The sequence below is a fragment of the Salmo trutta genome, chromosome 1, assembly GCF_901001165.1.
Source record: "Salmo trutta chromosome 1, fSalTru1.1, whole genome shotgun sequence".
NCBI classification, from domain to species: Eukaryota; Metazoa; Chordata; class Actinopteri; order Salmoniformes; family Salmonidae; genus Salmo; species Salmo trutta.
In genome coordinates this window covers 19,248,548-19,275,273 of record NC_042957.1, presented here as the reverse complement: position 1 = coordinate 19,275,273, position 26,726 = coordinate 19,248,548, and the positions used below count along the sequence as shown (strand labels likewise).

Below are 26,726 nucleotides of genomic sequence, written 5' to 3'. Positions count from 1 at the left end.
GGGCTTTAGCAAAATTTTCACAATTTCACTGTATTATTCCAACCCCATTGTGTTGAAATATATATAAAACACAGGAAATCACATTTTTGACTGCACTGGGCCTTAGGTCAATAAATGTATGGAGGTCATTAAAAATCATTTTTCAACCACTCCACAAATGTCTTGTTAACAAACTATAGTTTTGGCAAGTCTGTTAGGACATCTACTTTGTGAATGACAAGTAATTTTTCCAACAATTGTTTTCAGACAGATTAATTCAATGTATCACAATTCCAGTGGGTCAGAAGTTTACATACACTAAGTTGACTGTGCCTTTAAACAGCTTGGAAAATTCCAGAAAATGATGTCATGGCTTTAGAAGCTTCTGATAGGCTAATTGACATCATTTGAGTCAATTGAAGGTGTACCTGTGGATGTATTTCAAGGCCTACCTTCAAACTCAGTGCCTCTTTGCTTGACATCATGGGAAAATCAAAAGAAATCAGCCAAGACCTCAGCAAAACAATTATAGATCTCAACAAGTCTGGTTTATCCTTGGGAGAAATTTCCAAACGCCTGAAGGTACCACGTTCATCTGTACAAACAATAGTACGCAAGTATAAACACCATGGGACCACGCAGCAGTCATACCGCTCAGGAAGGAGACGCGTTCTGTCTCCTAGAGATGAACGTACTTTGGTGTGAAAAGTGCAAATCAATCCCAGAACAACAGCAAAGGCCTTTGTGAAGATGCTGGAGGAAACAGGTACAAAAGTATTTATATCCACAGTAAAACGAGTCCTATATCGACATAACCTGAAAGGCCATTCAGTAAGGAAGAAGCCACTGCTCCAAAACCGCCATAAAAAAGCCAGACTACGGTTTGCAACTGCACATGGGGACAAAGATCGTACTTTTTGGAGAAATGTCCTCTGGTCTGATGAAACAAAAATAGAACTGTTTGGCCATAATAACCATCATTATGTTTGGAGGAAAAAGGGGGAGGCTTGCAAACTGAAGAACACCATCCCAACCATGAAGCACGGGGGTGGCAGCATCATGTTGTGGGGGTGCTTTGCTGCAGGAGGGACTGGTGCACCTCACAAAATAGATGGCATCATGAGGTAGGAAACTTATGTGGATATATTGAAGCAACATGTCAAGACATCAGTCAGGAAGCTAATGGGTCTTCCAAATGGACAATGACCCCAAAGCATACTTCCAAAGTTGTTGCAAAATGGCTTAAGGACAGCAATGTCAAGGTATTGAAGTGGCCATCACAAAGCCCTGACCTCAATCCTATAGAAAATGTGTGGGCAGAACTGAAAAAGCGTGTGCGAGCAAGGAGGCCTACAAACCTGACTCAGTTACACCAGCTCTGTCAGGAGGAATGGGCCAAAATTCACCCAACTTATTGTGGGAAGCTTGTGGAAGGCTACCCGAAACGTTTGACCCAAGTTAAACAATTTAAAGGCAATGCTACCAAATACTAATTGAGTGTATGTAAACTTCTGACCCACTGGGAATGTGATGAAAGAAATAAAAGCTGAAATAAATAATTCTCTCTACTATTATTCTGACATTTCACATTCTTAAAATAAAGTGGTGATCCTAACTGACCTAAGACAGGAACATTTTACGAGGATTAAATGTCAGGAATTGTGAAAAACTAAGTTTAAATGTATTTGGCTAAGGTCCATGTAAACTTACGACTTCAACTGTATGTATGAAAAAGTTGTAAAACATTATCCTAAATATAAAACCATCAACTTGGTTACCATTGGTGCTTAATATGAGTTGTCAGTATATACTTTGATTTATTTTACTACTTAATTTCTTTGTTGTAAATGTTTTGGTGCCAAACTGGTGGCAGTAGTGAAAACCGTCAATAGTTGGAAAAGTTAATAAAAAATCATTCCATTGTTGATCAGATGCTTTTTTCATCAATTAGGCAATAACCATATGGAGAATATCGACACAGATATAAAAATGAATACTATATCAACTTTTTTTTGTCAAAGTACAAATGACCAAAGTTACCATAGATTACCTGTTAATTACCAATATTAGCAAAGATTCCAGTAACTTTAGTTAATTACCAGTAGCTTTGCAACCCTATTCCCAGGAGACTGTTGTTCATACGCTTTTATAAGATGGTGTGTGTGTGTGTGTGTGCGCGTGCGTAGCGCACATTGCTTTAACATGTGTTGGAGTGCTGGCACTTCTAAACCCCCGGTTCACAGTGTACTGGGGTGGGTCAGAAGTGGACACGGGAGCGAGATGCTGATGAGAGAATAACACTGAGGAGGATAGAGGGAGGGGATTGACAATAATAAGAAGAGAGACATTGTGGAGAGGCAGGCAGCACAAATTCCACAAGCCCCTTTGAGACCACTTAGAAAGGAATGTGTAATAACATTTTTTCCAGAGTCGTCTGAAAAGGCCTGTATTCATCTGTTCATTAGAATAGTATTAGACAGTGTACTTGTTTGTGTGTTAAATGCTCAACTTACATGTTGATGGCGTTCTCCAGGACTGAGGGTTCGGTTCTCTCCAACTTGTGCTGGTTCTGGCCCAGATAGGTAAACCTGCAGAACGACACACACACAGACTGTGTTTAAACAGCCGATCACCACAGAGACCCAAACACCACCAAACATTTCAGATAACATAAGCAGTATCACACCTCCTTTTTTTTTAGACCCTGTATTGTGAGTGAGTCCACTCCCTTGGCTGAGAAGCAACCCCACACATGAATGGTCTCAGGATGCTTTACTGTTGGCATGAAACAGGACTGATGGTAGCGCTCACCTTGTCTTCTCTGGACAAGCTTTTTTCCGGATGCCCCAAACAATCGGAAAGGGGATTCAACAGAGAAAATGACTTTACCCCAGTCCTCAGCATTCCAATCCCTGTACCTTTTGCAGAATATCAGTCTGTCCCTGATGTTTTTCCTGGAGAGAAGTGGCTTCTTTGCTGCCCTTCTTGACACCAGGCCATCCTCCAAAAGTCTTCGCCTCACTGTGCGTACAGATGCACTCACTCCTGCCTGCTGCAATTCCTGAGCAAGCTCTGTACTGGTGGTGCCCCGATCCCGCAGCTGAATCAACTTTAGGAGACAGTCCTGGCGCTTGCTGGACTTTCTTGGGCACCCTGAAGCCTTCTTCGCAACAATTGAACCGCTCTCCTTGAAGTTCTTGATGATCCGATAAATGGTTGATTTAAGTGCAATCTTACTGGCAGCAATATCCTTGCCTGTGAAGCCCTTTTTGTGCAAAGCAATGATGACGGCACGTTTCCCTGCAGGTAACCATGGTTGACAGAGGAAGAACAATGATTCCAAGCACCACCCTCCTTTTGTAGCTTCCAGTCTGTTATTCGAACTCAATCAGCATGACAGAGTTATCTCCAGCCTTGTCCTCACACCTGTGTTAACAAGAGAATCACTGACATGATGTCAGCTGGTCCTTTTGTGGCAGGGCTGAAATGCAGTGGAAATGTTTTTTGGGGGGATTCAGTTAATTTGCATGGCAAAGAGGGACTTTGCAAATAATTGCAATTCATCTGATCACTCTGCATAACATTATGGAGTATATGCAAATTGCCATCATACAAACTGAGGCAGCAGACTTTATGAAAATGTATATTTGTATCATTCTCAAAACTTTTGGCCACGACTGTACAAACAACCTACATAGTTGTCCCCATATTAGTTAAAGTAACGTCCTAGTTAACATAGCTAAAAGAACTAACTCATTCGTAAATCCGCTAAAATCATGCAGTAGAGTTACAGTGTACAGTCACAGTAAGCAGTTACACCGGCAGGCTCCGGTGGCAATAAATTAATAAAACCAAAAGCCTACCTCGACTTGGGAGAGTTCCAGTTATGGATAGTCATAGCCAGCAAGCTAAGATAGCATCCCTCTTTTTGAGCCAGGTGTTTGAGTAACTAAACTAGCCAGCTGCATTTGCTAGTTAAGTGAAACTGAAAAAAAAAAAATCTTGTATGTTTCTCCTTCATTTTTGAAGAAATGAATTTGTTGAAAACTGTTCAACTATTGTCTTTCTCTTTTAGTCAACTACTCACCATATTTGATGCAGTGCTAGTTAGCTGTAGCTTATGCTTTCAGTACTAAATTCATTATCTGATCCTTTGATTGGGTGGACCACAATTCAGTTCATGCTGCAAGAGCTCTGATAGGTTGGAGGACATCCTCCGGAAGTTGTCATAAGCCTCCACTGGTTAAGGTAAATGCAAGGTGACGTATAACCAATAATTATCTTCATACAATAGTTCCCAGTACTATACAATGGCTGTGTTCAGCTCCTCCAAAATGTGATATCTGAGTGACCAGGGTACAGAAGGACACAGGAACAAAGGACAGTATGACGAACAGCAGCTATAAATACAGGGCTGTGAGGGGGACAGCGAGAAACACAAAACTTTGTTCCCCTGGCCTGATTAATCTCTCCATTTCTGTGGTTCCATCAGGACGCCCCACAGGTAGGGAGACGTGTGTGTGTGTGTGTGTGTTCTGATGGGATTAGACTCCAAGGGCCTTCAAAGGCCCAACACACACTGAGTTGTTCATTGAGGAAGAGACGGCCGTAGCTAACCTGAGGTACCCCTCTGTGTCCTGAGTTCCATCCCTACACTGATGGCCACTATAGTATAGGCTGCCATAGTACATGGTGAAAAGCTCAGATGATAAGAGCAGAACTATACTTCTAAAGGGGGATTATAGATATGATCATATAGACCATACATACAGGACATATTAATGAGCCATTCATTGTATGTGTCCTACAGGCACAGTATGTACAGTGCCTTCAGAAAGTACTCACACCCCTTGACTTTTTCCACATTTTGTTGTATTACAGCTTGAATTTAAAATTGATTACATTTAGATTTTTGTGTCGTTGGCCTACATACCCCATAATGTCAAAGTGGAATTGTGTATTTAGAAATGTTTACAAATTTACGAAAAGCTGAAATGTCTCGAGTCAATAAGTATTCAACTCCTCTGTTATTGCAAGACTAAATAAGTTCAGGAGTAAAAATGTGCTTGACAAGTCACATAAGTTGCATGGACACACTGTGTGCAATAATAGTGCTTCACATGATTTTTGAATGACTCTCTCTACACACCACACATACAATTATCTATAAGGTCCCTCAGTCGACCAGTGAATTTCAACCACAGAGTCAACCACAAGGACCAGGAAGGTTTTCGAAATCCTTGCAAGGAAGGTCACCTATTGGTACAGTGAGGGAAAAAAGTATTTGATCCCCTGCTGATTTTGTACATTTGCCCACTGACAAAGAAATGATCAGTCTATAATTTTAATGGTAGGTTTATTTGAACAGTGAGAGACAGAATAACAAAAAAATCCAGAAAAATGCATGTTAAAAATGTTATAAATTGATTTGCATTTTAATGAGGTAAATAAGTATTTGACCCCCTCTCAATCAGAAAGATTTCTGGCTCCCAGGTGTCTTTTATACAGGTAACGAGCTGAGATTAAGAGCACACTCTTAAAGGGAGTGCTCCTAATCTCAGTTTGTTACCTTTATAAAAGGCACCTGTCCACAGAAGCAATCAATCAGTCAGATTCCAAACTCTCCACCATGGCCAAGACCAAAGAGCTCTCCGAAGATGTCAGGGACAAGATTGTAGACCTACACAAGGCTGGAATGGGCTACAAGACCATCGCCAAGCAGCTTGGTGAGAAGGTGACAACAGTTGGTGCGATTATTCGCAAATGGAAGAAACAAAAGAACTGTCAATCTTCCTTGGCCTGAGGCTCCATGCAAGCTCTCACCTCGTGGAGTTGCAATGATCATGAGAACGGTGAGGAATCAGCCCAGAACTACACGGGAGGATCTTGTCAATGATCTCAAGGCAGCTGGGACCATAGTCACCAAGAAAACAATTGGTAACACACTACGCCGTGAAGGACTGAAATCCTGCAGCACCCGCAAGGTCCCCCTGCTCAAGAAAGCACATATACATGCCCGTCTGAAGTTTGCCAATGAACATCTGAATGATTCAGAGGACAACTGGGTGAAAGTGTTGTGGTCAGATGAGACCAAAATGGAGCTCTTTGGCATCAACTCAACTCGCCGTGTTTGGAGGAGGAGGAATGCTGCCTATGACCCCAAGAACACCATCCCCACCGTCAAACATGGAGGTGAAAACATTATGCTTTGGGGGTGTTTTTCTGCTAAGGGGACAGGACAACTTCACCGCATCAAAGAGATGATGGACGGGGCCATGTACCGTCCAATCTTGGGTGAGAACCTCCTTCCCTCAGCCAGGGCATTGAAAATGGGTATTCCAGCATGACAATGACCCAAAACACACGGCCAAGGCAACAAAGGAGTGGCTCAAGAAGAAGCACATTAACATCCTGAAGTGGCCTAGCCAGTCTCCAGACCTTCATCCCATAGAAAATCTGTGGAGGGAGCTGAAGGTTCGAGTTGCCAAAAGTCAGCCTCGAAACCTTAATGACTTGGAGAAGATCTGCAAAGAGGAGTGGGACAAAATCCCTCCTGAGATGTGTGCAAACCTGGTGGCCAACTACAAGAAACGTCTGACCTCTGTGATTGCCAATAAGGGTTTTGCCACCAAGTACTAAGTCATGTTTTGCAGAGGGGTCAAATACTTATTTCCCTCATTAAAATGCAAATCAATTTATAACATTTTTGACATGCGTTTTCTGGATTTTTTGTTGTTATTCTGTCTCTCACTGTTCAAATAAACCTACCATTAAAATTATAGACTGATAATTTCTTTGTCAGTGGGCAAAGGTACAAAATCAGCAGGGGATCAAATACTTTTTTCCCTCACTGTAGATGTGTAAAACAAAAAAGTAGACATTGAATATCCCTTTGAGCATGATGAAGTTATTAATTACACCTTGGATGGTGTATCAATACAGTCATTCCAAAGATACCGGCTTCCTTCCTAACTCCGATTCATGGAGAGGAAGGAAACCACTCATGGTGAAACCTCATGGGATTTCACCATGAGGCCAATGGTGACTTTAAAACAGTGACAGAGTTTAATGGCTGTGATAGGAGAAAACTGAGGATGGATCAACAACATTGTAGTTATTCCACAATACTAACCTAATTGACAGATATTCCAAAATATGACACAATACTAACCTAATAAAAAATATTCCAAAACATGCATCCTGTTTGCAACAAGGCACTAAAGTGATACTGCAAAAAATGCGGCAAAGCAATTCACTTTTGTCCTGAATATAAAGTGTTATGTTTGGGGCAAATCCAATACATTACTGAGTACCACTTTCCATATTTACAAGCATAGTGGTGGCTGCATCATGTTATGGGTATGCTTGTCATCTTTAAGGACTAATGGATCTATGCACAGGCAAAAATCCTACAGGAAAGCTTGGTTCAGTCTGTTTCCACCAGACACTAGGAGATGATTTACCTTTCATTAACCAAAACATAAGGCCAACTCTACACTGGAGTTGCTTACCAAGAAGACAGTGAATGTTCCGGAGTGGTCGAGATCTAGTTTTATCTTAAATCTACTTGAAAATCGATGGAAAGACCTGAAAATGGCTGTATAGCAATGATCAACAACCGATTTGACAGGGCTTTAATCCTTTTTTTTACTGTTTACTGTGAACACTGAGGTTGTACCCACTAAGTTCATTTTAACAGTGGTCAAGTAGCCTAGTGTGGCTATTTGATCACAATGTAGGCATATCAGAGTGGCCTACCATAAAAACTATCCAAAAACATTTTAACATGGAAATAGCTGTTATCGTTCAGCTTACAGAAGTAGCCAATGTGTGGTGTTCAATGTAGACCTACATTCCATGAGACTGTTGAAAATAACAAGCAGAGCTTGACATGAACCTGTTTATCCACTTGTCCTTCAGACAAGGAGGTGACTGAAAATGTTGTTGTTTGATGCAAGAAACCACTTTACAAAAGAAAATGCATCATTATTCCCATACCATTATTACAGAGAATCAGACAAATTATGCTACCCTCTGCCTATTGGCTACTTAGCTTATTGAAGCCTGTCTCAAAATACAACACTACCCCTTTAACACACACACAAAAAAAGCTCTGTTCCTGACACGCTTTTCAAAAATGTCTAGAAATGCACACGTTTTGTGCTCTTGTAGGAAGCAATCACTCCCCCATTGCTGACTACAAATGATCTATAACTGGGCTATTAACTCACTAACTAGCAAAGGATATGAACAAATGTACAAATGTGCACACGTCCCTACACGAAGCTATCACTTTGATCTCAAAACACCTTATTTACATAAGAATTCAGATTCTTTACTATGAGACTCAACATTGAGCTCAGGTGCATCCTGTTTCCATTGATCATCCTTGAGATGGTCCTACAACTTGATTGGAGTCCACCTGTGGGAAATTCAATTGATTGGACATGATTTGGAAAGGCACACATCTGTCTATATAAGGTCCCACAGTTGACAGTGCATGTCAGATCAAAAACCACACCATGAGGTCGAAGGAATTGGCCGTAGAGCTCCGAAACAGGATTGTGTCTAGGCACAGATCTGGGGACAGGTACCAAAACATTTCTGCAGCATTGAAGGTCCCCAAGAACATAGTGGCCTCCATCAAAAAGATTGGAACCACCAAGACTCCTAGAGCTGGCCGCCCGGCCAAACTGAGCAATCGGGGGAGAAGGGCCTTGGTCAGGGAGGTGACCAAGAACCGATAGTCACTTTGACAAAGCTCCAGAGTTCCTCTGTGGAGATGGGAGAACCTTCCAGAAGCACAACCATCTCTGCAGCACTCCACCAATCAAGCCTTTATGGTAGAGTGGCAAGATGGAATCTCCTCCTCAGTCTCCTCCTCAGGCACATGACAGCATGCTGGGAGTTTGCCAAAAGGCACCTAAAGGACTCTCAGACCCTAAGAAACAAGATTCTCTGGTCTGATGAAACCAAGATTGAACTCTTTGGCCTGATGTTTTTCAGCAGCAGGGACTGGGAGATTAATCAGGATCGAGGGAAAGACGAACGGAGCAAAGTACAGAGAGATCCTTGATGACAAATTGCTCCAGAGCACTCAGGACCTCAGACTGGGGCGAAGGTTCATCTTCCAACAGGACAATGACCCTAAGCACACAGCCAAGACAACGCAGGAGTGGCTTCGGGTCAAGTCTCTGAATGTCCTTGAGTGGTCCAGCCAGAGCTCGGACTTGAACCCGATCAAACATCTCTGGAGAGACCTGAAAATAGCTGTGCAGCGACACTCCCCATCCAACCTGACAGAGCTTGAGAGGATCTGCAGAGAAAAGTGGAAGAAACTCCCCAAATACAGGGGTGACAAGCTTGTAGCGTCATACCCAAGAAGACTCAAGGCTTTAATCACTGCCAAAGGTGCTTCAACAAAGTACTGAGTAAAGGGTCTAAATACGTATGTAAATGTGATATCTGTTTTTAATTTGTATTAAATTTGCAAAATTGTGTAATATCCTGTTTTTGCTTGTAGAGTGGGCTCCCGAGTGGTGCAATAGCCTAAGGCACTGCATCTCAGTGCAAGAGGCATCACTACAGTCCCTGGTTCGATTCCAGGCTGTATCACAACTGGCCGTGATTGGGAGTCCCATAGGGCGGCGCACAATTGTCCCAGCGTGGTCCGGTTTTGGCCGGGGTAGGCCGTCATTGTAAATAAAAATGTGTTCTTAACTGACTTGCCGAGTTAAATAAAATAAATCAAAATAAGAGTAGTGCCTGTCAATGGAATAGAATCCTACTCCGATGCATTCTGCCTACAATCTGCCTCTTGTATAGCTAGTTCATTTTGTTTCAGTATGCTTCATTGAAAGTGGCTAATACTGCGTTGATTCATGACAATACCTACAGTAAAGAGAAACGTTGACAGTATTAACTAACAGGGAAAACTCTAGAAAGTGAACTTCACTCAAGTCTCGTGCTTCTCTGCGCTCGCTGATATTTCTTCTGCGCGGCAGTCCTGGGGAAGCTTAGTGGGAACATCGGGTGCAACACTAAACTCAGAAAAAAAGGACCCTGTCTTTCAAAGATAATTCGTAAAAATCCAAATAACTTCACAGATCTTCATTGTAAAGGGTTTAAACACTGTTAACCATGCTTGTTCAATGAACCATAAACAATTAATGAACATGCACCTGTGGAACGTCGTTAAGACACTAACAGCTTACAGACGGTAGGCAATCGAGGTCACAGTTATAAAAACTTAGGACACTAAAGAGGCCTTTCTACTGACTCTGAAAAACACCAAAAGAACGATGCCCAGGGTCCCTGCTCATCAGCGTGAACGTGCCTTAGGCATGCTGCAAGGAGGCATGAGGGCTGCAGATGTGGCCAGGGCACTAAATTGCAATGTCTGTACTGTGAGACGCCTAAGAGGGCACTACAGGGAGACAGGACGGACAGCTGATCGTCCTCGCAGTGGCAGACCACGTGTAACAACACCTGCACAGGATCGGTACATCCGAACATCACACCTGCAGGACAGGTACAGGATGGCAACAACAACTGCCCGAGTTACACCAGGAATGCACAATCCCTCCATCAGCGCTCAGACTGTCCCCAATAGGCTGAGAGAGGCTGGACTGAGGGCTTGTAGGCCTGTTGTAAGGCAGGTCCTCACCAGACATCACCGGCAACAACGCCACCTATGGGCACAAACCCACCGTCGCTGGACCAGACAGTCGCAGTTTACCGATGAGTCACAGTTTTGTCTCACCAGGGGTGATGGTCGGATTCGCGTTTATCGTCGAAGGAATGAGCGTTACACCGAGGCATGTATCCTGGAGCGGGATCGATTTGGAGGTGGAGGGTCCGTCATGGTCTGGGGCGGTGTGTCACAGCATCATCGGACTGAGCTTGTTGTCATTGCAGGCAATCTCAATGCTGTGCGTTACAGGGAAGACATCCTCCTCCCTCATGTGGTACCCTTCCTGCAGGCTCATCCTGACATGATCCTCCAGCATGACAATGCCACCAGCCATACTGCTCATTCTGTGCGTGATTTCCTGCAAGACAGGAATGTCAGTGTTCTGCCATGGCCAGCGAAGAGCCCGGATCTCAATCCCATTGAGCATGTCTGGGACCTGTTGGATCGGAGGGTGAGGGCTAGGGCCATTCCCCCTAGAAATGTCCGGGAACTTGCAGGTGCCTTGGTGGAGGAATGGGGTAACATCTTACAGCAAAAACTGCCAAATCTGGTGTAGTCCATGAGGAGGAGATGCACTGCAGTACTTAATGTAGCTGGTGGCCACACCAGATACTGACTGTTACTTTGGATTTTGACCTCCCCTTTGTTCAGGGACATATTTTTCCATATCTGTTGTCATGACGTTGGCCTGTTGGTGAGGTTTATGACCCCCATAAATACCTTTCCACCGTTCCTCGCTCTCTACTCTACAGAGTGACTCTTGGAAAGCCCTTTGTTAACATAGAGAGTCGGGTAACATCAAAAGGGTGGTGAACAGAACCATATTTCGGTAATCCAACCAGTTGAAAATATGCGTTGGTACTTAAAGAATATGATATCAGATCAGTTGTCATCTGAGACATTATTACTGATGATAGGATGACAAACTGTATCTTGGAAAGGCTACACATTACAGTTATCAGATTCACATGGAATTGTTGTGCAATTTAAATGTTTAAATATGAAACTATTTGTGAACAGATTAAATGTAATTTTAGCTTCTAAATGAGAGAATTGATTTTCATAAGTGAACTAGGCTCAACTCAGTGGCCCCGCCCATGTGAACAGACATTGGTTGTGAACTATGAAATACGCCCTTCTCTCCCTACTACATAAGCCCTTTACGAAAATTTTACATAATTTGTGTTCCCGAGGACGACGGTCTATACGTTAATAAAAGGGCTAATATCAAACTACAGAACTAAGCCAACTTCAGCGTGAGCTTAAAGTATGGCAACTTGGTATGAACTTTGAACTCTTATTCACTAAAGAAGTGATACCTCCTAGCTGTTGAGTGAGCAGCAGCAGCTGTAAACGTGGGCTAGGAAAGGACGGACAAAGTATCACTTCTACCAAACACACGACTGTACGACAACGTATCCGTTCTACCACAAGACATATTCTTCAAAGGACAAGGGAGATCTCTGTTGGGCAACACGGCCTTCCATCTATGACCAACCTATTCAAGCACCGCTCAGAGTAAATATTTCTTGCATTTTCCTTTTCCAAATTGTCGGTTATTTAGACTGCATAAGATTCTGTATTTACAAAGCATAGCTTTACAAGGTCCGATCCGAGACCAAATTCCTTTGTTCCTCAGTCTTCCCGCACTTTCATTCAAAACCCAACCCCCTTTCTTTGAGTAATCAAATCAGCTGTTCCGTACGCCAGGGACGTTTTCTTTTATGACATAATTAGTAATCAATGTATGACCCATCCTGTGTATGTGTAATTCTGTGTGATTGTTTAGATATTTAGTAAATAAATAATTAAACCAAATTTTGTATTGCTGATTCAACTTGTTTGCCAGGGTTCGTGAAGATAACCAAGAATTCTATGACTTCAGATGAGACTGAATAAGGTGACGATTAAGAATTGACCGCTATTGATGTAAAATATTACCAGGTCTTTAAGAGTTTATTCGGAAGATAACAGCTCTATAAACATTCTTTCGTGGTGCCCCGACTTTCTAGTTAATTACATTTATATGATTGAACTAATCAGGTAATATTAATTACAGAGAAATGATTTTATAGAATAGCATGTCATATTTTAATTTTTTTTACCTTTATTTAACCAGGTAGGTTAGTTGAGAACAAGTTCTCATTTACAACTGCGACCTGTCCAAGATAAAGCAAAGCAATTCAACACATACAACAACACAGAGTTACACATGGAATAAACAAAAACATGCAGTCAATAATACAGTAGAACAAATGAAAACAAAAAGTCTATATAGAGTGAGTGCAAATGAGGTAAGTTAAGGCAATAAATAGGCCATGGTGGCGAAGATATTACAATATAGCAATTAAACACTGGAATGGTAGATGTGCAGAAGATGAATGTGCAAGTAGAGATACTGGGGTGCAAAGGAGCAAGATAAATAAATAAATAAATACCATATGGGGATGAGGTAGGTAGATAGGCTGTTTACAGATGGGCTATGTACAGGTGCAGTGATCTGTGAGCTGCTCTGACAGGAGGTGCTTAACTTCTATGGGCTACGTGGGACGCTAGCGTCCCACCTGCGGGACACAGCCAGTGAAATATCAGGGCGGCAAATTCAAAACAAACAAAATGTCATAATTCAACTTTCTCAAACATACAACTATTTTACACCATTTTAAAGATACACTTCTCCTTGATGTAACCACATTGTCAGATTTCAAAAAGGCTTTACAGCGAAATCAAAACATTAGACTATGTTAGGAGAGTACATAGACAAAAATAATCACACAGCCATTTTCCAAGCAAGGACATGTGTCAATAAAGCCCAAAACACAGCTAAATGAAGCACTAACCGTTGACGATCTTCAGCAGATGACATTCCTAGGACATTATGTTACACAATACATGTATGTTTTGTTCGATAAAGTTCATATTTATATCCAAAAACAGCATTTTACATTGGCGCATGATGTTCAGAAAATGTATTCCCACCAAAACGTCCGGTGAATGTGCACATCAATTTACAAAAATACTCATCATAAACGTTGACAAAATATATAACAATTATTTAAAGAATTATAGATAGACTACTCCTGGATGCAAGTCAGCTTTACGGAGAAAGCACATTTTTCAATATTCTGAGTACATAGCTCAGCCATCACAGCGAGCTATACAGACACCCGCCAAGTTCGGGGCAACCTAAACTCTGAATTAGTATTAGAAATATTGTCTTACCTTTGCTGATCTTCGTCAGAATGCACTCCCAGGACTGCTACTTCCACAAGAAATGTTGTTTTTGTTCGAAATAATCCACATTTATGTCCAAATACCTCCGTTTTGTCCGTGCGTACAGATCACTTATCCAAAGGCATAACGCGCGAGCGCAGAACCAGAGACGAAAAGTCAACATTTTCCATTACCGTACTTAGAAGCATGTCAAACGCTGTTTAAAATCAGTCTTTATGGTATTTTTAACGTAAAATTGCGATAATATTCCAACCGGACAATAGCATATTCATTTAAGAAGAAAAAGAAGGAACGGCGCACTCGCGTGACCGCACATATCCAATCCCTTTGTAGTCACCCGGGATATGACTTAATCCGGCATAGCAAAGACACGACACTGTTAGTACAAGTCTGTGGAACTTGTTCAGTTTATGTCTCAGTTGTTTAATCTTGTTATGTTCATATAAATGTTAAAACAAAAATGTACACGTTAAGTTTGCTGAAAATAAACGCTGTGGACAGTGAGAGGACGTTTCTTTTTTTGCTGAGTTTACATTAGAAAGGTGTTCCTAATGTTGGGTATACTCAGTGTATATGATTTTATAAGATTTAAAGCACTTTAGGCCTGTGCTGCATTTTATTAATATTCATAGTCCTTTTATCACCAGGTCGAAATAAAACAAAACATACTTGGAGTTATGCCAAAAATGACCAACACCCCAACCTCCTCCCGGGACCATGAACTTCATTCCCCACTCCAGAGTTCCATCATCCTGCCCCTGTGTGTGAATGCCATGGGCCTAGTTATTTCCACACTGCAAAGTGTATAACATTAGCTGTGAGTGTTCATCACTACTTGTTTGATTAAATGTGAATGAGGAGCTGAGAGACTGTGTAGACAGTGTCACACCTTGATGCACTCAGCGAGCATTAGTCAAATGACTTTTATTGTCACATATCCCGGATAGGTGCAGTGAAATGTGTTGTTTTACAAGGTCAGCCATAGTAGTACGGATTCCCTGGAGTAAATTAGGTTTAAGTGCCTTGCTCAACGGGTACATGGACAGATTTTTCACCTGGTCATGAGGTCATTAGTGTGCCGTTCTCCAGTTGACAGAGTCCATTTAGAACGTCACCCTAATAGTGACTATGGGACGGCCTGTCCCCGTCTTCCTAACAGGTCTTCAGGACAAGATGTCTTCTATCATCATTACAGAGAAAAGGATCAGAATCAGACTGGCTGACTGATCATCAGTTCCGTCTGTCTCACAGGGACCACTTTCATAAGGAAACGTGTCTCCGTCATGATTAGACGTTTTGGCAGTTTTGTGTCAGTAGGTCAGAAGCTCACAGGGGTTGAAATGCAATACTCAGTGTGACGGCAGTGTGAAGATAGATCTTTTCGGCATACAGTCAATCATCAAATACCTGTCAACCAGACTCAGTCTCACATAATGCGTGGAAGCCCCTCGTTTTCATGGTGTGTGTGTGTGTGTGTGTGTGTGTGTCTCACCTCTCATATATGAGCATGTCCTCCTCGGCAGGGAGCGCGGCCAGGTTGAGTCCATAGGTTTCCCTCATGGACTGTTGCAGGAAGTCCTGTGTGGCAGCAAGGGTCAAATGTTAGGGGTCAAAAGGTTAGAGCGAGGTGAGAGGTAACAGTGAGGAGTGGGGTAAAAGGGGTAAGAGAAAGGAGACAAACTGTATGAAATCATCCTGAACAACTCTGACTAGACCTCCTCAAGCGCTCTCCAACTGTACTGTGCAACCGTTCAGATTGTACCCCCTTCCTCTAACCAGGGACCAAACCTGAGGAGAACATATCAACACATCCTCCCCTCCAGAGAAACACTAGACGTGGGAAGTGTAGTTTACTGTGGGAGGTGTGCTTTGTAGTCCGCAGGGAGAAAATAGATGGCTTTTCAGCAAACACAAAGCCACATGGGAAAACTACAGACTGGAACGCCTGTGATTGTCACCACAAGAGACTAGAGTGAGAATGAATACTAACAACAATAAAGATGAAGTGTACATCCATCTTCTGTCCCGACATAACGTGGATGGTCCAGAGGGGTTTAAGTAACAGCAGTAGCCTTTCAAGCACTCTTCTCCTCTGAGATGATGGGACAGCTTTATGTCCAACACAAAACATAGCTTTTCCATTCAAAGGCTATGGATTCAGCCTGCCGCCATGGTTTGTGCCCAAGACGAGAGAACTGGAGGGAGGTGGCCGGACACAACGAAATACAAGAGAGTGAAGCTTTGCAAACACACACACAGAAACAAATACTCACACACACACACACACACACACACACACACACACACACACACACACACACACACACACACACACACACACACACACACACACACACACGGGGAATATGGAATTAGTCTGTCTAATTATACAGCAAGCAGTAAGGTAATGATCAGATGTTTAAATATTTGATCAGTTATGTGTTTTTCTGGCGCCATAGCAATCCATTCTCTGGGACAGGCTCGCAGGCAGCGACACGAGACACGTGTGTGTATGTGCCGACACGTGAGCTAACCGCTAACCTTCTATCCCAAAATATTCATCACCCCCTCCCCGCTACCAACTCCAGATCCAAGAAGAGGCAGAAAACATATGAGGGAAGCATATTATAAATGAACTCTGAGGGGAGCAACATGTTATAAATGAACTCTGAGGGAGAAAACGTATAGCCGAGGGAAGCATGTTATAAATGAAGCCTGAGGGAGAAAACAGCACTGGAGTTAATGGATATTTACAAAAATATATATTTTATTCAATGTTTTTTTGCCTCTCGTTGTCAAAAGCAATCAGTGTGGTTGTTACTGGGGATGTGAGGATGAGTGAATCTGGCAAGAAAGACTGGGAGGAGAGAGGATGAATCAGAAAACAGAAAGCAGCATGTGAATGAACATGTAAACATATAAAGGTGTATTGACATCTAAAAGCATGTGAATTAACATATAATGGTGTATGGATATCTAAAAACATGTGAATTAACATATAAATGTGTATGGACATCTAAAAACATGTGAATTAACATATAAAGGTGTATGGACATCTAAAAACATGTGAATTAACATATAAATGTGTATGGACATCTAAAAGCATGTGAATTAACATATAAAGGTGTATGGACATCTAAAAACATGTGAATTAACATATAAAGGTGTATGGACATCTAAATGCATGTGAATTAACATATAAAGGTGTATGGACATCTAAAAACATGTGAATTAACATATAAATGTGTATGGACATCTAAAAGCATGTGAATTAACATATAAAGGTGTATGGACATCTAAAAACACGTGAATTAACATATAAAGGTGTATGGACATCTAAAAGCATGTGAATTAACATATAAATGTGTATGGACATCTAAAAACATGTGAATGAAGATGTTAAATAAAATAGAAGGGGTCAGCGGAGCAGGGTAATCTCTTTCTTTCGCTCTGTCTTCATCTCTCTACCCTGCTCTCTCCATGGCTCCTGTCCTTTCTCGATCTCTCATCACGTGTAGACGGGGAGAGGAGAGAGCTTATCCTTGTGGTATCTTCTGTTTAGAGAGTATGAGATGGCCCTTAACCTGAACACTTCACTCAAGACTGTAAACAGAGGAAGAAATTACCCACAAGCCCCCAGCTGGCACCGGAAGCCATGTTGTGTGGCTGCCTGGCGGACGAAAACAAAAACTTGATTCACCACCACCGACCTCGCCGCTTCTTCACACAATGAGGGTCTAGTCGGTCAAAGAGACCCCAAACAGCATCTGGGTTACCATTGCCTCTGACAACAAATGTGGCACACAATAGTCTTGTTATAGCAACAGATTGAGTACAATTGGGATTTTGAAGCAAGGCGTGACATTTTTATGTGTCCCGGTGTACGTCACTGGGCTTGATCTCTTTTCTAGTGGCCTCATTTCTCTTTTCATCTCTGTCCATCCATCTACTCATTTATGCTTTTGCTGTCTTTTATTTTACAGCAGAGTAGAATTTAGCCCATAGCTGTCGTCATAAAACATACAGGAGGCAACCACCTGAGGGAGGGATGGGGGCAGGAGATGGACAGAAGGTAGGAATGACCGTTCGAGGAAGGCTCAGTAACTGGACATTGAGAGATAAGTTGAGAGATGAGTCGAGACAAAGCTACCATAGACCTACCCAGTCTATGATTGACAAACAGAGATATCAGATATGATATGAACTCAGGGGAAGAGGCCTCCTAAAGGATGGTAGAATGGATAGAGAAGGAGAGACTTCTCAACTCGTTGTGTCGTCTCTCTCACAGGGAAAAGTACGGTGAGCCATTAATTAATTAACTACATCCAAGTCATCTACTTCGTTAGGATGGTCAGTTCTATACAATTCATGAGTTGGTAATTGCTCCTCATCTTCAATTTGCTCCCCATCTTCCCCAGTTCATTTCCTGACCTGAATGAGCTCCAATGGAATCTACTCACATTTTGCTGCCAATCTAAATATCCCTTTTACGGTAGCACTCACATGAGGTCCAGGTGATGGCACCACTCTTAATGGACAGTGGTACTACCACCTGGGTACCAGTCCAACAGCATGTCGGTGTCCCAAATGGCATTCCATTGCCTTTGTAGTGCACTACTGTTGAAAAGGCCCATAGGGCTCTGGTCCAAATTAGTGCATTATATAGGGAATAGGGTGCCATTTGGGACACACCCACACAATGTATTCTGACTGAGGCTGGCATCAGCTTCTAGGTCATCCGATTCAAATTCAAACTCCCATTGTCTTCCCTCCGCTCTCTCGCTTGCTCACCAAGGAGAATATTCAACCAGTCCAGTTGTCATGGAAACGCAGAGAGAGACCTTGAGTCACAAGCGAGAGATGAGAGCCCCCCGTGTTTTGTTGTGAAGTGTGTGTGCACATGAAAATGGATCAGTCTCATGCATTTTATTCACTCTAGTATAATCATTATGATACAATGTATTAGACTGGTGACTGTGGATAACGTTGATGATAGAACACAATATCAGCTGCGGTGGTATGTTAGTCTTCTACATGTTGCTCTGCGGTCTAAAAAACCAAACTGTCAAACCAAACCATCCAAAACTATCAGTGTCCTGTGGAGTTCAATCAAACCATAAGAACTCAAACTGTGTTGTGATGAATACACTTTTGATTACATCTAATATGTAGACCATGTTATGGATTCATTATCTGAATGATTATGCGATCATTGTGATAATCTCAATGGATAGGGGGGAAATTAATCAAACAATAACACACAACACCGATAGGTCAACTCTGTGAGTGAGAGGGGGAGAGAGGGAGACAGATGGTTGGCTAAAGAGACAGAAATGGGAGGGAGAGGGAATGTGAGAGGGCCAGTTAGCGAGAGAGAAACCAAGAGAAACCTCATTATGTTCTGAACATGTGAGGAGAAACAGGAGAGCTCCAACCTGACACTGAAAATCTTCTTTAAATTGACACAGAATGAGTTTTCAATCTCGATAGTTGAACTCTTCACTTTTAGTTAGCACCTTCTCTCCCATGGTCCTGTCTGCATGTCAGCTGACATTGAACTCAGCTGGCTACCTGTGCGTGTGTGTCAGCGCGTTTCCCATCCCATACCTCCTGAGTGCGGACGCTCTCCCCAGACTCGGTCAGTAGTTTGATGGGGGTGGAGCGTTGGGACACTGATCCGTCATCGTCGCGGTCGTCCTCGGAGTCGTCCTCTGAGCTGCTGGAGATCTGTTCCTCGCTGGGGGGTGGGGGGGCGCTGGCTGCTGTCTTCCTCTGGACCACCGTCTCCTCCTTACTGCTCTTAGCACTACACACACACACACACACACACACACTAGTCCTTTAGCAGATGCTTTTATCCAGAGCGACTTACAATTCATGCCTTCATCTTAAGATAAGTCGTTGTCGCACCCAGCTATCACACACTAGTTAATGTCAGCAGTCCATAGCGTGACCATACTGCTCTTAAGACACACAGAATAAACAGACAGTAGAGGTAGACAGTACCGTTGGTAGTTTTTTGAATAAACATGGTTAACAAGACAGAGACAGACTGAAAGGCTGAGAGAGGTTAGGGGGAGAACAGAGAGGGAGAGAGAAAGGTTAGGCAGGAGGACACAGGGGAGTAAGGGGGAGTGAGAGAAAGGTTAGGCAGGAAGACACAGGGGAGTAGGGGGGAGTGAGAGAAAGGTTAGGCAGGAGGACACAGGGGAGTAAGGGGGAGTGAGAGAAAAGTTAGGCAGGAAGACACAGGGGAGTAGGGGGGAGTGAGAGAAAGGTTAGGCAGGAGGACACAGGGGAGTAAGGGGGAGTGAGAGAAAGGTTAGGCAGGAGGACACAGGGGAGTAAGGGGGAGTGAGAGAAAGGTTAGGCAGGAGGACACAGGGGAGTAAGGGGGAGTGAGAGAAAGGTTAGGCAGGAGGACACAGGGGAGTAGGGGGGAGTGAGAGAGGGAGAGAGAAAGGTTAGGCAGGAGGACACAGGGGAGTAGGGGGGAGTGAGAGAAAGGTTAGGCAGGAGGACACAGGGGAGTAGGGGGGAGGGAGAGAGGGAGAGAGAGAGGTTAGGCAGGAGGACACAGGGGAGTAGGGGGGAGGAGAGAGGGAGAGAGAGAGGTTAGGCAGGAGGACACAGGGGAGTAGCGGGGAGGAGAGGGAGAGAGAGATTAGGCAGCAGGACAGAGGTGAGTAGGGGGGAGTGCAGAGGGAGAGAGAGAAGTTAGGGGGGAGGAGAGAGGTTAGGCAGCAGGACAGAGGGGAGTGGAGAGAGGGAGAGAGCGAGTGTAATCAAAGCTTTGTCCTCTCTCTACAACGGATGGACAACTCCAATCTGGACGCCTACATTACACTCCAGTAGAGAATGATACCGGACACTCAATCATTCATTAAAAGGTTGTGCTTTGATAAATAAATCCATAAACAGCCATTGACTGGTTAAAGGAACAGGAGTAATACATGCCCTTTATAGGAGTTCAATATTCATACTAACACACGTAGTTGCTCAACAACTAGGTGTTATTGAAGGTTTTCAACAAGGTAAAGAGGTGGTGTGTGTGTGTGTATGTGTGTATATGTGTGTGCGCTCATATGAGTCAGCTAATGGAAGATGAGTGTCTTGTTTTTGGCCCATGGCTTCCAGATACACGTGTTGAGACACAGAAATATACAAACACACATAAACAACGTCTGTGCTGAAAACACACACACACACACACACGAGGCCACACACACGAGCGAACAAAGAGAAGCGCACCCACGAGCACACACACGTCATGATTTCTTACTCCAAACGGGTGGCGGTTCGTGTGCAAAGTATATGATTACAGTGAGAGTAGTTTCAAAATGTACCAAAGTATTTCACTACCATTCAAAAGTTTGGGGTCACCTCGAATTTTCCTTGTTTTTGAAAGAAAAGCACATTTTTTTTCAATTTTTTATGGATTATCTACATTTTTTATTGTACTATTTATTTCACCTTTATTTAACCAGGTAGGCTAGTTGAGAACAAGTTCTCATTTACAACTACGACCTGGCCAAGATAAAGCAAAGCAGTGCGACAGAAACAACAACACAGAGTTACATGGAATAAACAAGCGTACAGTCAATAACACAATAGAGAAAAAGAAAGTCTATATACAGTGTGTGCAAATGGCGTGAGGAGGTAAGGCAATAAATAGGCCATAGTAGCAAAGTAATTACAATTTAGCAGATTAACACTGTGATAGATGAGCAGATGATGGTGTGTAAGTAGTGATACTGGTGTAAGTAGTGATACATAGGCATACATAGGCCCATTATCAGCAACCATCACTCCTGTGTTCCAATGGCATGTTGTACTAGCTAATCCAAATGTATCATTTTAAAAGGATAATTGATCATTAGAAAACCCTTTTGCAATTATGTTTGCACATCTGAACACTGCCTAGAAGGCCAGCATCCCGGAGTCGCCTCTTCACTATTGACGTTGAGACTGGTGTTTTGAAGGTACTATTTAATGAAGCTGCCAGTTGAAGACTTGTGAGGCGTCCGTTTCTCAAACTAGACACTCTAATGTACTTGTCTTCTTGCTCAGTTGTGCACCGGGGCCTCCCACTCCTCTTTCTATTCTGGTTAGAGCCAGTTTGCGCTATTCTGTGACGGCAGTAGTACACAGCGTTGCACGAGATCTTCAGTTTCTTGGCAATTTCTCACATGGAATAGCCTTCCTTTCTCAGAACAAGAATAGACTGACGAGATTCAGAAGAAAGTACTTTGTTTCTGGCCATTCTGAGCCTGTAATCGAACCCACAAATGCTGATTCTCCAGATACTCAACTAGTCTAAAGAAGGGCAGTTTTATTGCTTCTTTAATCAGAACAACAGTTTTCAGCTGTGCTAACATAATTGCAAAAGGGTTTTCTAATGATCAATTAGCCTTTTAAAATGATAAACTTGGATTAGCTAACAACATGCCATTGGAACACAGGAGTGATGGTTGCTGATAATGGGCCTTTGTAGATATTACATAAAAAAATCTGCCATTTCCAGCTACAATGGTCATTTACAACATTAACAATGTCTACACTGTATTTCTGATCAATTTGATGTTATTTTAAATGGACACATTTTTTTTGCTTTTCTTTCAAAAACAAGGACATTTCTAAGTGACCCCAAACTTTTGAACGGTAGTATATGTCTCTGTCCCTCTCTCTCACTTTCTGTCTTTTGTAACAAGCTGCCATATTGTGTCAGTCTGCTTGGGACCTGTTTCTAATGTATTAAGTGTGTATGTTTAACCTGTGTTACCATTTAGTTAGCTGGTAAATAAATAATTAAACCAATTTGTGTAGTACTGAATCATAAGTAAGGCTGGGTTTTTTGCAGATGCAGGAGGTTACGACTGTTCAGAATGTCGATATGATACGAAGTTACGATTAATACATTGACTGTTTATAGATGTGATAGGTTAAGACCTTTGGGAGATGGTAACTCTTTAATGAACCGCTCGTGGTGCCCCAGATCCTAATGAGTTAATTGTTACCTGATTAATTAAATCAGGTAACAATTAAACATAGTTAGTTGACAAGATAAATAACAGTCATCAGATTAATTAACGTAAAGTCACGACACACGCGAGTAGAGTACACTCACCCAATCACAGCAGATTTCCCAGTCTCCTCTGGCTTGCGCACAGTGAAGGGGCTGGGGTCCACTCCTACCGTCTTGGGCATCAACTCCCTTCACACACAAAGAGAACATAATCACCACATTATTATCCCAGGAAAAACACATCATAGTTAACCTTATGTCTGCACCCAGATCCAAATCTCTTTTGTCTCTCTGCAGCAGACATATGGGGAGTATACCAAACATTATGAACACCTTCCTTATATTGAGTTGCACCCCCCTCCCCTTGCACTCAGAACAGCTTCAATTCATCAGGGCATGACTCTACAAGGTGCCGAGAGCGTTCCACAGGGATTCTGGCCCCTGTTGACTCCAATGCTTCCTATAGCTGTGTCAAGTTGGCTGGATGTTCTTTGGGTGGTGAACCATTCTTGATACACACCGGAAATGGTTGAGCGCGGAAAAACCAGCAATGTTGCAGTCTTGACGCGCCTGGCACCTACTATCATACCCCGTTCAAAGGCACTTATATTCTTTGTCTTGCCCATTCACCCTCTGAATGGCACAAATACACAATCCATATTTCAATTATCTCAAGGATTAAAAATCCTTCCTTAACCTGTCTCTTCCCTTTCATCTACACTGATTGAATTGGATTTAACAAGGGATCATAGCTTTCACCAGGATTCACATGGTCAGTCTACAGTGCCTTCAGAAATTATTAAGACACCTTGATTTTTCCACATTTTGTTGTGTTACAGCCTGAATTTAAAATTGATTCAATTGCGATTTTTGGTCACTGGCCTACACACAACACCCCATAATGTCAAAGTGGAATTATGTTTTTCGCAAATCTTAACAAATTAATAAAAATTGAAAAGCTAAAATGTTTTGAGTTAATAAGTATTCAACCCCTTTGTTATGGCAAGCCTAAATAAGTTCAGGAGTAAACATTTGCTTAACAAGTCACATACAGTAAGTTGCATGGACTCACTATGTGTGCAATAATAGTGTTTAACAGGATTTTTGAATGACTACCTCATCTCTGTACCCCAGACATACAATTATCTGTAAGGTCCCTCAGTCGAGCAGTGAATTTCAAGCACATATTCAACCAAAAAAGACCAGGGAGGTTTTCCAATGCCTCGCAAATGGCACCTATTGGTAGATGGGTCAAAATGTAAAAAAAGCAGACATTGAATATCCCTTTGAGCATCCGGTTTGAAACAAGGCACTAAAGTGATACTGCAAAAAATGTAGCAAAGCAATTCACTTTTTGTCCTGAATATAAAATGTTATGTTTGGAGCAAATCCAATACAACACATTACTGAGTACCATTCTCTATATTTACAAGCATAATGGTGGCTGCATCCTGTTATGGGTATGTGTGTAATTGTTATGGACTGGAGAGTTTTTCAGGATAAACATTTTACGGAATGGAGCTAAGCACAGGCAAAATCCTAGAGGAAAACCTGGTTCAGTCTACATTCCACCAGACACTAAGAGATTAATTCACCTTTCAGCAGGACAATATCCTAAAACACAAGGCCAAATCTACACTGGAGTTGCTTATCAAGAAGACAGTGAATGTTCCTGAGTGGCAGAGTTACTGTTGACTTAAATCAATTGGAAAAACTGGCAAGACCTAAAATTGGCTGTCTAGCAAAGATCAACAACCAATTTGATAGAGCTTAAAGAATTTTGAAAAGAATAAGGGGCAAATGCTGCACAATCCAGGTGTGGAAAGTTCTTACCCAGAAAGACTCACAGCTGTAATCGCTGCCAAAGGTGCTTCTAGAAACTATTGACTCAGGATTATGAATACCTTTATAAGTGAGAGATTTCTGTATTTCATTTCTAATAATTTTTTTAACTTAAAAACATGTTTTTATTTTGTCATTATGGGGTATTGTGTGAAGAAAAAAAACCAATTTAATCCATTTTGAATTCAGGCTGTAATACAACAAAATGTGGAATAAGTCAAGCAGTATGAATACTTTCTGAAGGCACTGTATATAATACCTTCATTGTCAATTTACAATTATAATATTTTTGCTCAGGCCAGTATTCAGACATCTCATTGTATGAAACTAAAAAGCAACACGGTTCGCTTGCCATGACCCAGTAGATATTGATGTAACTGTATGCAGGTTAGGGTACGTACCGTGCAGAGTTGGTCATAGCTATGCAGAAGGTGTCGTCAAAGGAGGTGAGTTCGTAGGGTTTGAAGAACTCTGTGTAGGTATCGATGCTCTCGTCGTAACGGTTCACTCTCCTCACCGCTACCTTCTTCATATTCTCCTCACAGGGAACTGGAAGCACACACACACACACACACACATATTAGGACACGTCACACTAACATATTGTACATATGCCACATGCTCATAGTGTACACACAATCACACACACCGTGAAATTAGAGAAAAGTATATTCTTTTCATTTATGTCGGTCATGATTTTGGCTTTGAGACAAACTTTGCTTTCCAACCCAGATGTGTGTATGATTGAATAGATACCTTCATCATAGGGCAGAGGCAGGTAGGATAAGATCCCCTCCGACCACCAGTACGTATAGCTAGAGAGAAACACACAACAAGGATTAGCTAACAGCGTTCAACATTATGATAAATGCAAGTCTCTTAAGGTTTGCATTCTCTACCTTCACTGCCATAACACCAATGAATACCGTACTTACATAACCCAGATATGAAACTAGGATGCAGCTCGACGACAGCCTAACAACTAATACATCATCCCTTTAATTCAATTAAGTCCAGTTTGTGCAAATAAATACAGCAATTATAGGGAGTTGTGTGGCTGGTTGAGAGGAAAAAGACTGACTGCAGATTTCATTTGTTATGATAATAACAGAGCCATCTTGGCCTTTGTAACTGAATGGTGGAGTGGCCACAGCAATCTGGGTCTGTCATTATGACAGCAGCACAACCACAAAGAATTGACTGAACACAGTCAGACAGGTAGGCAGACAGATCTGGGTCAGAACATACGAGAAGAGAAAGGGAAAGAGGGAGTGAGAGAATGGAAGACAGAAAGAGAGGAGCGTGAAAGACAGTGAGAGGCGGTGAGAGGGCGTCAAAGTAAAAATAAAGAATGAGAGAGCGAGAGAGAGCGGTAGTAGAGGTCTGCTACCCTACCTGAGCCAGATGGGCACCGACATTATGCATGGGGTTAGGGACGGGTAGGGACTGTTTATTCATCAGTAACTAGGGTACGGGCAGGTCACTAACATTATGAACCTGTCATATCTGACTAAGATCATAACATGGTGTCAGAAGTCCTTCAGGAGAGATTATTTAACAGAAAATAACAATTTTCCTTCAGCTCTCTGAGTTGAGTGATAAAGTAGCTAACAGCTAACAGCTCTCCAGTCTCTTCATTGAGCAGAGCGGCCCAAGCAATGCCATTGCTATGGATACTCAAGAGCAGAGTGAGCTGCGTGCACGGAGCCAATGACAGACAGAAAGGAGCAGCGAATGGATTTACTAAGGGAGGAAGTTACTTCTGATTTTGGGTTTTGGGCAGGGCCTTAAATTTGCCAGAAGCAATCAGGCCTGGGTAGGGTAGGGCCTGAACATCGCGGGCATGGTTAGGGCTCGGCTTAAAATTCATGACCGTGCAGGGCTAGAGGGAGCGAGGGGGTGGAGAGGGCGTGAAATAAAAAAGAAAAGAATGAGACAGAGAGCGAGCGGGTC

At 42.4% G+C, this 26,726-nt stretch overlaps 1 protein-coding gene across 2 annotated transcripts in view; it reads right to left on the bottom strand.

The window, feature by feature from the left end:
* fig4a (FIG4 phosphoinositide 5-phosphatase a) overlaps positions 1 to 26,726 on the bottom strand; it is a 109,542-nt gene that overhangs the window by 12,648 nt on the left and 70,168 nt on the right. The window contains exons 18-24 of one of the 2 annotated variants that reach the window (XM_029738094.1): positions 25,530 to 25,588; positions 25,175 to 25,322; positions 23,034 to 23,120; positions 19,514 to 19,712; positions 15,399 to 15,484; positions 2,493 to 2,567; positions 1,821 to 2,279 (exon numbers count right to left, since the gene is read on the bottom strand). In XM_029738094.1, coding sequence (XP_029593954.1) covers positions 2,237 to 2,279; positions 2,493 to 2,567; positions 15,399 to 15,484; positions 19,514 to 19,712; positions 23,034 to 23,120; positions 25,175 to 25,322; positions 25,530 to 25,588 — 697 coding nt within the window. In that variant the 3' untranslated portion in view covers positions 1,821 to 2,236. Of the gene's footprint in view, positions 1 to 1,820; positions 2,280 to 2,492; positions 2,568 to 15,398; positions 15,485 to 19,513; positions 19,713 to 23,033; positions 23,121 to 25,174; positions 25,323 to 25,529; positions 25,589 to 26,726 lie in introns of those variants that run through there. The other variant, XM_029738008.1, reaches the window with a different exon arrangement.